Source organism: Gouania willdenowi, chromosome 22, assembly GCF_900634775.1.
Source record: "Gouania willdenowi chromosome 22, fGouWil2.1, whole genome shotgun sequence".
Taxonomy (NCBI): domain Eukaryota; kingdom Metazoa; phylum Chordata; class Actinopteri; order Blenniiformes; family Gobiesocidae; genus Gouania; species Gouania willdenowi.
This window is the reverse complement of record NC_041065.1, coordinates 19453753-19467550: the sequence shown is the minus strand read 5'-3', so window position 1 is coordinate 19467550 and position 13798 is coordinate 19453753. Positions and strand designations below refer to the sequence as shown.

The window sequence follows — 13798 nt, the reverse complement described above, 5'->3', positions numbered from 1 at the left end:
GGGTGAGCAACTGTCATACAATCAGCAAAGCCACTGTGATGTTAAACTAATAAAGAAAACTAGACCAAACCATAAACTAACTGTATTGCCTTCTACCTCAGCCATATTCACACTAGATGTATTCTCACTGCTTGTAATCTTTCACACATAAACTTCCATAACAGCATTGAAAATTTAGTGAGATGATTCCTTGGTCGAATAATAAAAACTATAAACATATTTATACATGTATATATATATCTATATTTTTTTTTAGGGATATACTGTAAATTCTACACGGTAAAGACTTATCTGTCTCTTTAAATGCACCCCCTTAACGCATACCAGTGGATATCCGTCGCCTAATAATGACATCATCCACCGTGCCGAAGAGAAATGTAGTTTCAATCTTTTTTAGTAACAGTAACATATGCAGAACATGGCTGTTTTATATATTATACCCCAAAGAATTAACTTCCATGTATAATTAATATAATTTAAATGCATATTTTGTTGTAAATCTAGAGATAATGGCACCTGATAATCATTGAGTGTCAGCGGTAGAACTACGTTACCCAGAATTCACGGCGTACTCAATGAAAACTCAAAGGTCGAAATCGAAATACAACCGGCGAGTGGACGACTGTAACCGGGCGTGTGTCACGGATAAAGCTGGTGAGGAGAGCTCCAGCAGACCGAAAGCTTACTTTAACACTTTGTGTGTATGTGTGAGTGTGTGTGTGTTTGTCTGACTGTTTAACACACGTGTTATTAAACGCTGCCCTCCGTTTCGTAACACCCATCTAGTGATGTTTGGGGTCAGAACCGGTGTCCTGGTGTATTTGGTGTGTGTTTTAACCAATTCCCTGATGATAATGGCTATAATAAGTGAAATGTTGGAACACATAGAAAGGATATTTTGGCTGTGTTTGACTGGTTGCGTTGCATTATTTTGGTCAAACACACATTTATCCTATTTGTTTTACTTTGTTCACGTTACATGTGTATGCCACTACAACAAAAATATATATGTTCTAGGGCTGGGCAAAAAAAAAAAAAAAAAAAAAATCGATTTAATCAATTAATCGAATTTGGAGATAAAAATTAGTTTTATTTTGCAAATTCAAGTTGATGTTAGCCAGCCCCCACTTTGTTTACATTTGTTTACCCATTGAGTAGACATGTTCAATTTTTTATTCGCACTATGTTGAGATGCCATGGAAAGAGTATTATTATTTTGAATTGAAATGTTATATCTTGTAAAATATGTTGCTATCTTTAAGCTACTGTGAAGTTCATGTTGCACTTTCACTTAAACCTGGGTTAAAGTTTGAAATTGTTGAATGACAGAGCCTCATTTACTTTATATTTTGGGATTATTTTATGCATTTTAACTCTTGAGGACAATCACAGCAATAAAGATGCACTTTTGATCTGATGTCTGCAGTAATTTTTAAGTTCATAAAGAGAAAGATTGATAATCGAATCGAAACTCAAATTTTTCTTTAAAAAAAAATCTGTTTTTTTTTTTAATTTTATTTTTTTCGGCAAAATCGCCCAGCACTTATATGTCCTAAAATTTAACATTATTACAAATCACTTTTTTGATAACAGTTACTTCCAGGGAAACCAGTTGAACCAGAACACTGCTTTCTTAATTTTTCTTGGGGACCAACTTACTGATGATATGATAAATTCCCTGTTTAATAAATATATAGTATTCAAGCAAAGACATTTAATTCATTCATTCATTCATTCATTCATTCATTCATTCATCATCTGATCCCTTATTTCTTTTTCTGGGCATTAAAAATTAGTCCAGTCCAGCCTTCTTGTTGTTAAACAATTCAGTTGGTTGTAATAAATTGATCACTTGTATTTATCAATTTATATTGATTGTATTTATCTTTATTATATTTTAGGGGTGTCCCGATCTGATATTGATATCTGATATTGGTCCGATATCAGCCAGAAAATGAATATTTGATTTTATCGGACTGCATTTAAAATTTCTGATATATATTATATTTATTCAATTGTATAATACTGTAGATATTATGTTGAAGGTTAAAATGTATGTAACCAATTGGTTGATTATAAATGGGTCAGATTTTCTCATACCTACTGTTGTTCTAACATTCCACACTACAAAATAAGTCATAAAAGTAGGTGTGATTCATGCTGATCTGATCAATTTTGGTACCGGCCAATACCCAAGGCTGCAATATTGGTATCGTATCGGAAGTGAAAAAAAAAAAAAAAGTTGTATCGGGACATCCCTATTATATTTGTAAATGTGTATGATATTTTCCTAGAGGTGTGCACTTGTATTTAATCCCTATTTATTTAACAGTATTATATTTAATCATGTATGTTTTATTTTCTTTCTTTTCTATGTTTTGGTGTTTCTACACTTTATTTCTTTATTGCTTTTATGACTATTGTGCGGTGTCCTTGGGATTTTTGAAAGGTGCTTTTAAATAAAATTGATTATTATTATTATTATTATTATTATTATTATTATTATTATTATTATTATTATTATTATTATTATTATTATTTCATTCCAAATGTTTCTGGACCATCAGTAAAAAATAAAAAATTTAAAAATCCCCCCCGCCCTTGAGATAATTAACATATATCTGATTCTGATAGCATTAACTTATTTCTACTTTTATGAAATTGAATTGATTTGCTGCTCTCTAACTGTTTGGTTGATTGTACCCTGAATCATATTATCATTAGTGCATCAAAGAATAAAATCAATATATTAGTGACAGTCGGATAAGTCTTGACACTTTACAACAGTTTGCTTTAGAAAAGTCTTACTTTATTATAAAACATATTATAAATGCATTGAAATGTGATCATAACCATGTATTCATTGATGCACTGCAGTATGTGATGGTAAGAACCGTACATGGTCTAACAAGCAGTTAACCAGGTTATCAAAGGCTTCAGTTGTATTTAATCCTGAGACAAGTTTTACCATTACATTAAATTCATTAATCTGTGATTTTCTACCACTTTGCCACATTAGTCCAGTCCAGGCTGGACTGGACTAATGTTTAATGCCCAGAATAGGGGTACGTGTACCCCTTCGGGTACAGGGGCACTATGCAGGGGGTACTCAGAAAGATTTAACAAAATAATCAGAAAATGTTCCAAGTTCCTTTTATAGGCTATTTTTTGGACAAATTCACCACAAACTAACATTACATTACCACAATAACATTATATTTTCTTGTAATTTATTGAAACAGGATTATTTTATGCTGTAGAGGCCATTTTGTCAAACTTCTGACAATAGGAGACAATGAAATGATGAAAAAGATCGGGAACTACTGCTGTTCATGTAAGAGATCAATAAATGTGCCCTGAAATGTCTTTGTTGGCTTAAAAGGTGGAATTTTAGCCACTTTTACATTATTTTCTGTTAAAAAAAGATCAATATTAATATTATCAATCCTTCAGCATTCATGTAATGTAAAGACTGATACTCATCAAAAGGTAACAGTACAAAGCAAAATAAGACTCCAATATGATGCTAATTGTTTGATGTTGTGCTGCGAGACATTTTTGGTTGAAAACAATCATTGTTTTTACTTGACTTCAAAACACATTGACCTATTACTGCTGTGACCTCACAGTCTCAGGACTCCTCCCTCCTCCCACAGAGCCTCCATGGCTGGTCGGATCCTCAAAGTCTCCACTCTGGCCTCAGTGGTGTTCGCCTCCTCTGGGTTGATCCTCTACAACAAACAGCTGGACCTCAACGATCTCAGCCTCATCCGATTTGGACGAGCCGCTGCCACTGTGAGTTACTGTTTAATTATTGCCGACTTTGAATTTCAGTGAAATTCAAATGAGATTCTAGGGTCATTTCAACACATTTTCAGGAGATCACACGCATTTTCAAAAAGTTCAGAAATTTTCACCAATTGTTCCGTGGTTATTCAATAGGCACTCTGTACATTTTTAGTGGGAATGGATGAATACTTTTTTAATTCTCTTTTATTTTTTCATTACTTTTGTTACAAATGAACATAAACGATATAAAAAATCATGTATGTATATGCACTGTGTATGTTTGTATAGTATTCTTACATAATGAAAAACCAAATGTGAAGTTTAAAATGTTATTTTGTGAAGGGAGGGTAGGCAACTATAAGTTCCTTGAACTTCTGCGTACTCCTTTTGAGCACTTTTTCCTTTGAATACGTGTTATGTATTGTACATAAAATGTGTTTTTTTTTATGTTGCTCAAATAAATAAATAAATCAACAAACAAACACTTTTTGAGATATGGCCAATTTAGTGAAGGAATACTGTATGTGTTGATTGTTTTCTATTTTCAGCTTACAATATCTCCGGAACTACACCACATAGGAAACAGAAAATTAGTATAGTAATACAGCTCCACCTACTGTCTTAGAATATACAAAACAATCTGATATACATCCTATCTGTTGGACATGCCAGCTTCTCAAAATTGCAAAAAAGTTTGTCAGGGTTTTGGGCTTGAACATGTTTGGGCCTTCATTAAAAAACTTTGCTTTACTTTATTTTAGCTATGTACATAGACTGTTTAAATCACTAATGATTAGTCAGATATATCCATTGGTTCTTGAGTGACAGTCTCTTGAATTACAAAAAATCTTAATAATAATTGAATACTAGGGATGTAACGATTCACTCAACCTCCGATACGATTCGATTCACGATACTGGGTCCATGATACAATTCTCTCACGATTTATTTTACAAAATGGGACTGTAGACAAATGAAGACTGAAAAATATTCCTTTATTTTTTTTGGGAAAAAACTAGAAAATACTGTACTATGTTTCTTTTATTTTTCATTGTCAAAAAAATGCCTTGATAAACTATTCAAAAACAATGCAATTTAACTAAAAATAAATCTTGAATGAAATAAATAAAGGAATAATACAAAGAAGAAGCCTATTAATTTAATTTCTGGTTCTATAGTAAACAATGCAAAACTGCATAATAGTTCTTTTTCTTTTTGAAAGTGATACTGAAAATATATTTTGTGCCTTAACAATTGTACTTTAAAAAAACAGTCATTGCACTGTATTTACATCAGATATTTTTTTGGACCAGCAGAGGGCGCTGGTAACCCAGTGGTCGGTTGGCATGCAGATATTCTTGCAATGAAGAAGAGATGCTATGCGCTAGCAGACAGAGCTAATAGAAAAACTTGACTTTTACAGATATTCACGTAATATTACAGATATTCTTTCGGTGCTAAAGGGGTAAGGAATCATTTATGAACATGTTTAAGAGTAGTAGGCGGCCAGAAAGAGAGTAGTAGGGGATTCCGCCCGCCGCCTCAGCATTTGGACAAGAGAAGGATAAATAGATAGTGCCCTCTGCTGTTTAAATAAAGTACTGCGATTCAATTTTTAGGGTATCGATGTGATACCTATGAATCGATTTTTAACTGCCTTACGGTTAATCGTTACATCTCTATTGAATACTTTGAATAATCACCAAACAATTGGTAAAAAATTCAGAATTTGTTTAGACCAAAGTGCATGGGCCATTTGTGGACGTAACATGGAATGACCCTATATTCATTTATATTTAAAAAGTCTCTTTACTCCAAAGATCTAAAGCTTCAGGCCTAAACTTGCATGGTTTAACCTTGTATGGAGGCAAGAAACAACTCTCAATGAGCTATTTTCAAAAATGTTCTAAATGTTTTTGTTGATGCATTAGGCTCTTCATAATTCAGTCAGAAACATATTCAAATAGTTTATGGTTTGTGTATGTTTTTATTAAAATGAATATTGTGTATGTATTCCCTCACATCCTGTTATTGGGCTGCAGACGGCAGCCATCACCTACGACTACCTGACAGCTTTCAAACATGTGGAGCATGGCACAATGGAGTACTGGGAGCTCAAGTCCAAGGTAGGCCACCACATATTGTTGTGGTAGGGTCTCTGCATACACATGCACTCACGCACGCACGCACACACACCCACACACATATGCACACACCAGGGTTCCCACGGGTCCTTAAAAATATTAATACCAACATTTTCATTGATTAGGAAGCCTAACAAAGTAAGCAAGAGATAGGACAGAAATTAGATGTTTGTTTGTAGTGTATTTGTTTGTAGTGTATTTTACAGCTGATTTAGGAACCGTTATCATCAGAGATGCTAACAGGAAGCTAACACAAGAGGAAGGTTCACTTTTATTAGGTAATTGATTTCAGACTCAGTAATTGTGATTCATTTTAATTGAATTTTAGTAAATGAGAACGTAATTGTAATTGACTTTTTGAGGATAACAAGTAATTGTAATTTAATTGTAATTGGTAAAAAATACTGGTCACCGTAATGGTAATTGAGATGTAATTGAACATGGGTAATTGAAAACATAATTGTAACTAAAAAATGTAAATGACCCCCAACCCTGGCGTGAGTGTTGGTGGTGGTCTGAGGGATCGATGGCGCACTATAGCAGCCTCGCTTCTTTCAGTCTGCTTCAGGGCAGCTGTGGCTACAATAGTAGCTTACCACCACTGTGTGTGGAGTGAAAGAATAATGCACATCAATGTAAAGCTCTTTGCGTGTCCAAAAAAGCATTTTTCAAATCCAATGTAATATTATTATTATTATTATTATTATTATTATTATTGTTATTATTCTTTTTAAATGATTCATTTTTCACACAGAGGAGCAAAAAAAAACAAGTATTCCCAAAACAGTGACCCCAATTTCAGCTGCCACACTATCATTTTGCACTTTAATTCACAGTCAAATACTGAACAGAACATTATTTGTTGGGGGAAATCCGACTGGCAGGGTGAAGGCAATAACAGTAAATGTCAGCTGATACGCGTTGAGTGATTTGCGCTGGTGTTTGATCAAAGGCCATGGCTCAGCCAGGTTCACTCTGGAGATTGCTGTGGAAAAGGTCAGAGAACACCTGCTCTGGCAAAAAAGTGCGCCCCAACCACAGACCTGCAGTGAACCTTGAAGAGCAAGGTTCAGCATGACTAGAGTTGTGTATCATCAACACACACACACACACAGACACACAATGGGTGCAGCCCCTCTGGCTCTGCAGGTCAAGCCTGGCTACACATGCTGATTAGAATGAATGCATGGGTCTGATTTATCACAGTGAAAAAGCTTGCTTTCTAATTATAGGGCGCTATAAAATCCATTATATTTTTTTTCCAAATTCTGTTTTATTTTGTCCCAAATTCAGTTTTTTCCACTTTAATTTTTTTAAATTTTTTTTTATTAACAAACTGCTGCACAATATGTGACACTTCTGGGTGCGGAAGCGGTGTGATGGTTGTCAGTCCGCTCAGAGCGGCAGTCAGTAGTGATCTGTGAGCTCTCTGGCGGTGACAAGCTGACGGCAGCAGTCGCGTTGCTCCGGACAGTAACTAGAGTGATAAGTATGTTCATGTTAGTCTCTAAAACACCAGAAAAATCTCCAATAACACAAGATAAAATCCATACATTTGTTCTATATTGAGAAAAAAGTTGCTAAGAGCCTTCAGAAAATATACCGGTAAGGGAGGTTCAGTTTTGGTTTTGGTTTCAAAAACGGAGCTGAGAGAGGATTCTACGAACTGCAGCTTTAAGAGAAGAAGGCAGTCAGAAAGAGAATAGTAGGCGATTCCGCCCGCCGCCTACACTTCTGGACTTCCCTGAAAGATGAATCAATATAGGCAATATTGTAAATTTTTATATTGCCAACATGGAAAACTCGATATATCTTGAATCTCGATATATTGCCCTGTCCTACTGTAGTTACAATAGAAAGAAAAAGCTCATTTTTACAATTATGTTTTAAAACACCCTCTTATTGAATCTGTTAATTTAATTTATTACCAGTGATGATATGATTCATAATCTACTTTCCCAGATTCTTGGGTTTTTAGCTTAAAAAAAAAAAAGGTTTCCATTAAAAATATCTGTTTAGTTGTTTAAACATTATTTGACACTCAACCCAAATGACAAAGACAGCTCAACTGAAAGATTATTTTATGTAACCTTTACTATTAGGAATGTGTAATAGCAATTTACATTTCAGGAAGTGAATTTCCGTAGTTACAAAAAAGAGGCACTACCGTTTGTGTCGGTGTATCAGGGCCGGCTTTAGGTCATTCGGTGCCCTAGGCAAGAGTGGCCTTGTGACCCCCCCATGAATGAATAAAAATAAACTTTTTTTTTTCAAGTCTATACACAGTGTGTGCAAAATATTATTTATTTTATATATCAAGACAAAACAATGCAATTCTACGACACCACAAACCATTGGGAAAAAAAGTACATTCTATTTTGAAATTTAGAATAATGCACTATAATGCAATATAACACCTACAGGTATAGTGCAAATGTCTCGATATCAATAACAACAATGATGCAAAATCCAAAAGCATTGCAAAACAGTGCAATCAAAAGTTAAAATAAAATATCAAAGTTTCAGTACAAGGAAATTTCTACTTTCCTGTTTGGTTTTACTAGTCAGTAACACAAATCTTAAAACCAAAGAACACAATGTGCAAACAACACAATAGAAATTTATAGAATAAAGCAAGAATTGAAATAAAATAAATATAAATATGGGCAGAAGATTAACAGGTATAGTGACAGATTTTTAATATTAATATTCAATTAAGAGAAAACATGTACAGTGATTGTAAAGGGTGTGTTTCACATTTATTATACCTTTTGGCAATTATTATTAAAAAAAGAAAATGGGGGGGTGCAATTTGGCACCCATCCAGCAGATGGTGCCCTAGGCGGCTGCCTGGGTTGCCTTGCGGGAAGGCCGGCCCTGCAGTGTATCCATAGGAATAGGAACAATAAACAAATATTTCATTGTGTTTCAAATCAAGCATCAGTTTAGAAAAACACAAATGGTTTCAAAGCCTTCCTGGACGTTAAACAGTATGTTTGCTTTTTTGTCATGTGTTTGACTGCACAGTTAATGACCTTTTGTTTCTGCATCTCATCTGCTTCGTCCTGTCAGCCTCTGTATTCAGCGCTCAGTGGAGCAACCAAGCTGCTCTCAGCGTCTTCTGAAGAGCTTCACTCAAATGACACTTAAGCGGCCTGTCTTCCAGGCTCATCAAAGGCTTCCCTGAGTGAACCGAGGGCCATTCACAGTCAATTAGTGTGTATCACAGAGCACGCGTGGGAGCACTCTAGACTCTGGCTAGTGTGAGGTGGAACATAGACAAGTGAGGGAGCAGATGGACGGCTTTATTTCTGTGTTCCACAGCTAGTTAAGTTACTGTTGGTCGAGACAATTTACCAGCTTTTCCTCTTTTATTCTAAACCAGAAACCTTTCAAGTCTTTGTAACGACTCTCCAAAAAATGTGCCAACATACTCGTATATCTCTGTATGCCAACGCTCCACATTTAATAGACTAGGAAAACTCTTTGTGTGTATAAATTAAAAGAAAACGACATACTGTGTCATTCAATAATATATTTTAAACTTGTGAAAATTGTTACAAAATGTTCAACCATTTGATGGAGAAAAAAACGGAATACTTGTTGCAATAAATAGGAATTTCAACCATAAAATATATGTATCTGTATTGAAATGTTAGGATAAAAAATAAAATAAATTATCAAGATAAAATATTATAACAATGAATAAAAAATATATATAAGTAATTAAATTACATCCTCTCCATTCTATATTGTTTTTTTATTTTGCAAAATTGCCTTGCAGCTTCAGTTTATTCATACGTTTATTTTTCAGTCATTTACACATGACTACGCTAAGTTTTCACTATAGCTGATGAACAATTGTAAATATTCGCTGTTCTTGAGAACCAGTCGTAAGATCAACAAGGATTAAGTTGATCAAAAAAAAAACATTTATCACATCAAGTCATGTAGATTTTAGCAACCCATCATTTCATCAATGACACGGATAGAAAACAAGCATCAGAAGTCAACAATATTACTAATAAAAAGATGTATTATATTGACTACTATTGTTGGTTTCCTTAAGGGTTTTATAACTTCATCCAGGCTTGTTCAATTTGAACTTTCTTTTCCTAAGGAAATTGAGAAAATAAGGAAAGAAATTTGAAGAAAATTAATGTTATGATGGAAATAGTGGTTATTTCAGTCTTTATAGGTTGGGTAGGCGATTTTCAAAAGCTAGCATGAATGTAGCCTCCCTGATGGCTCCGCCTTTACCCCCCTCCCCCCTGTGCTCTGTCTCACTCACATGCATGCGCACAGCTGCTGCAGAAGAGGAGCTCAGCTCATCTCTTGTAATGTGTAAAAACTTCGTTGTCTCATGTCTCATTCAGCAGTAAGTAAACACTAAACTTTATCATTATATATGTTAAAAAACGTGACGCACTTTCAGTGTGGGCTTGTGCATGCGAGGGATCGAGAACGAGCAGGGAGACGTGATTGGTTTTAAAAAAAAAAAACTTTTTTTTTTCCATTGGTCGAAGTTATTACAGGTTTACAGCTGCTACAGATGACAGCTTTTCTTCGTTCTTTTTTCAGAGCACATAAGATCTTAATTTCTGTCAGGACATAAAGACAATTTCAACCAAAAACTTCAAAAGTATATCTGGAGAAAATCGCCTACCCTAGCTTTAAACTACAGAAACGATATCGAACTATAAAAGCACTCGGTGATTGCAGACCTCCGCCAAGCAGCTCATTTCCACCCATAATGTGATTTTCACCCTATGTTGTAGTCCTACATTGATTTTATATACACTATTAGATTCATTAATAATCAAAACATACCTTTAGCATTTGAAATAGCAATGATATTATTAATTGTCAAACAGTAAAATATTGCAACCTTGTGAAATGCTCTGTGAGGGCCAGTTATATTTTTGTTCTTTGTTTTCTAATTGGAACACTGATGACATCATCATCGAAGCGTGTTCTGAGAGAACCTATGACATCATCAGCAAGAAGTTCCATAGTGTGGTTGGGAAAAGCAATGGGATATATATATCTATATATTTTCTTTCGATAGTCAGAACATCATCAAAACTCAATCAGTTCCTTGTCCCATTTATCAATTTTTCTGAAAATGTCATCCAAATCCGTTCATAACGTTTCAAGTTATCTTGTTAACACACACACACACACACGCACACACACACACACACACACACACACACACACGGACAAATGGAGGGTAAAACATAACCTTACCACTCTGCGCTTGGCTGAGGTAAAACATGCAGTAACACATGAACTATTCTGGATAGACAACCAAACTTTGCATTGACTGAACAGTGATGTAAGACTGCATTTCATAGTGAACCCAGCAGATGGAGCCATTGACTACCAAACCAGAGGGTCCTCAGCTTAGTTAATCACCCACCACCACTCATCAAGCTCTAGCTAATATGAGGGCTAAAGGATGTAAATACCAGGGTGGGGCTGGGTAACTGTTGACCTTGACAAGCTCGTGGCACTAGGTTATCATCCAATCGAGTCTGAGGTGAAAAAAATCCTTGAGGGATTGGGTGGTAGGAGGGACCATTTAACACCGAGCTGCCTGCTGTAGTTAGATCATCTCTGACATGCCCATCTCCAGCAGCAGTGGCATAAACGCTTCATGTCTCTGTCACATGCTGTTTTTCTGCATGCCACCCAAGGCAGCAGAGTCCAAAGAGTAGCTTGCAAAGCAGAAGATGAGAAGGCGGTAATGCTTTTTGAGGTGTGGCCACTTTATCATGATGTGCAGCAGAGAGGCTCCTGCATCTTCGCCCAGTACGAGATTCACCTGAAGAACACACGAGCACTCACGTTCCCAGCATGTTTCTACAGTATTACTCAGACCTGTTGGAGGCGCTTCCCTGTTCCACCACTCCTGAATGTTAAGAGTCGTTCCTTATCAGGTCTTCTACAGAGCTTTATTGCATTCAGGCAGAGGTGAAAGTAATGGATTACATTAAGTACTCACATTACTGTAATGGAGTTGCTTTTATGAGTACTTGTACTTTTAAGTATATTTCAGTTATTTTATTTGTACTTAAGTACAAAGTAATTCATTGCATTTCTACATCCAACGTTTACTGAGCAAATTGTCATTTTTTGTTTTAAAATGATCAACGCACATTGTGAAACTACCAAAAATGAAATGATGAGAAAACAATCGAATGCATCACATCATAGTCGACCAATCAGATTAAACATAATGCACAGCGCCAAAACAACATTGAATGCTGGTTATTTTCTCAGTTTTAGAGTTCATAAATGTAGCTATACTTAGAGCCTGAGAATTTTTTTGTTTTAAATTTTAAATTGTACATTTTGACAAAACTTTTATTTTATACAGATGCCTCTGTGGAAAATAAATTAAATTTGAATGTGCACGGGAACAGTAGCAAGATTTATTACCCAAAAATAAACTTAAGGGGTGAAAGTAACTAGTAACTTTTCCTTAATTGAGTTACTTTTTACCTGTACTTGAGTATTTTCTGCTTGACTTATTTGTACTTGTACTTGAGTATAATTTCAATCAAGTTACAATACTTCTACTTAGTACTAACGCCTGCACAATGATTAATAAAAAAAAAAACAACTTTAAGAACTTTATTTCTTAAATTACAAGCGATTGTGAACAGCCACGTTCGACCAAATGTGACATAGTACTGCTGATTTATGGGCAGTGTTTAGCACTAGCTTCCAACATCTTTCTTTGATTTATGTCTTTGTTTCAGTTTTTAGTGCATTTCTTAACATTTTCTTTAATATCCATCCATCCATTCATTTTCTGACCCGCTTATTCCTTTTTTCAGGGTTACGGGGGTCTGCTTGTGCCTATCTCTAGCTTTCATTGGGCGTTAGACGGGGGTACACCAATTCTTGATATTTTTAGGCCAAATTACTACTACTCTGTCATTCGTGAACGGATGACCTGAAATTTGGTAGGTATAATCTATAGATGTGTACGCATCGATGATCGGAGCCCGATTTTTGATTTGGGGCCTCTAAAAAAAAAAAAAAGAAAACGAAAGACAATTTCTCATTTATTTGCAAGACAAATATTACGACGGTTGGTGATACCGAATCATTGGCACATGCCAATCTATACGTACGTGTCACGCATTTTTTTCGAATGACTACTCCTCCGTTAGTACTCGTTAGGTCGGAATACAGTTTGGTATATATACTCTGAATAAATATGATGAGACGCTCTGAGCCCTTCTTTAGCCCCCGGTCCCATTTGACAGAATTCTCGGGAACGTGGTGCTTGCTTTTTGGAATGCTAATTGGCTGAAAGCTCCAAATTATTCAGGAATATGATTGTTTGAATGCAAAAGAGTGACTATACATGACTCAAAAGGCATTTCTTACACAAATTAGTAACAAAGTTTTATTATTCAGATTTAGACCTAGCATCTGAAGTTATAAAAACAAAACAAGGGAGTTTTTTCTTCCCATTGTCGCTAAATGCTTGTTCATGTGGATCTTGTTGGGTTCTTTCTTCCTTTCTATGAATTTAATATTGTTAAGTGCTTTGAGATGACTTTGTTGTATTCTGTGCTATATAAATAAAGTTGAAGTGATTGAAGGGAGAAAGGAAGGGCACATGCAGCAACTACGCATCTATGTACTGCCAAAGTATCTGAGGAATGTTTCCAGCCCCTTGTTTCATTCTTGCCTCAAAGATAGCAGAGGGTGGTCCAACATGATCATAGGTTCTCTCAAAGTGAACCAAAGAGACCCCAAGAAAGAAAATGAACTCCAGTTTAAGCTCATTGCAATGAATGCATGGACTTCAATATGTTGGAGTACAATATTTGTAACACTTGGAG

The 13798-nt window shown here is 35.3% G+C and overlaps 1 protein-coding gene across 2 annotated transcripts in view; it reads left to right on the top strand.

Annotated features, from left to right (window-relative positions):
• The first annotated feature begins 583 nt into the window (after positions 1–583).
• adck1 (aarF domain containing kinase 1) overlaps positions 584–13798 on the top strand; it is a 75638-nt gene continuing 62423 nt past the window's right edge. The window contains exons 1-3 of one of the 2 annotated variants that reach the window (XM_028437383.1): positions 584–654; positions 3657–3795; positions 5832–5915. In XM_028437383.1, the coding sequence (XP_028293184.1) occupies positions 3664–3795; positions 5832–5915 (216 nt within the window). In that variant the 5' untranslated portion in view covers positions 584–654; positions 3657–3663. Of the gene's footprint in view, positions 655–3629; positions 3796–5831; positions 5916–13798 lie in introns of both variants that reach the window. The other variant, XM_028437384.1, reaches the window with a different exon arrangement.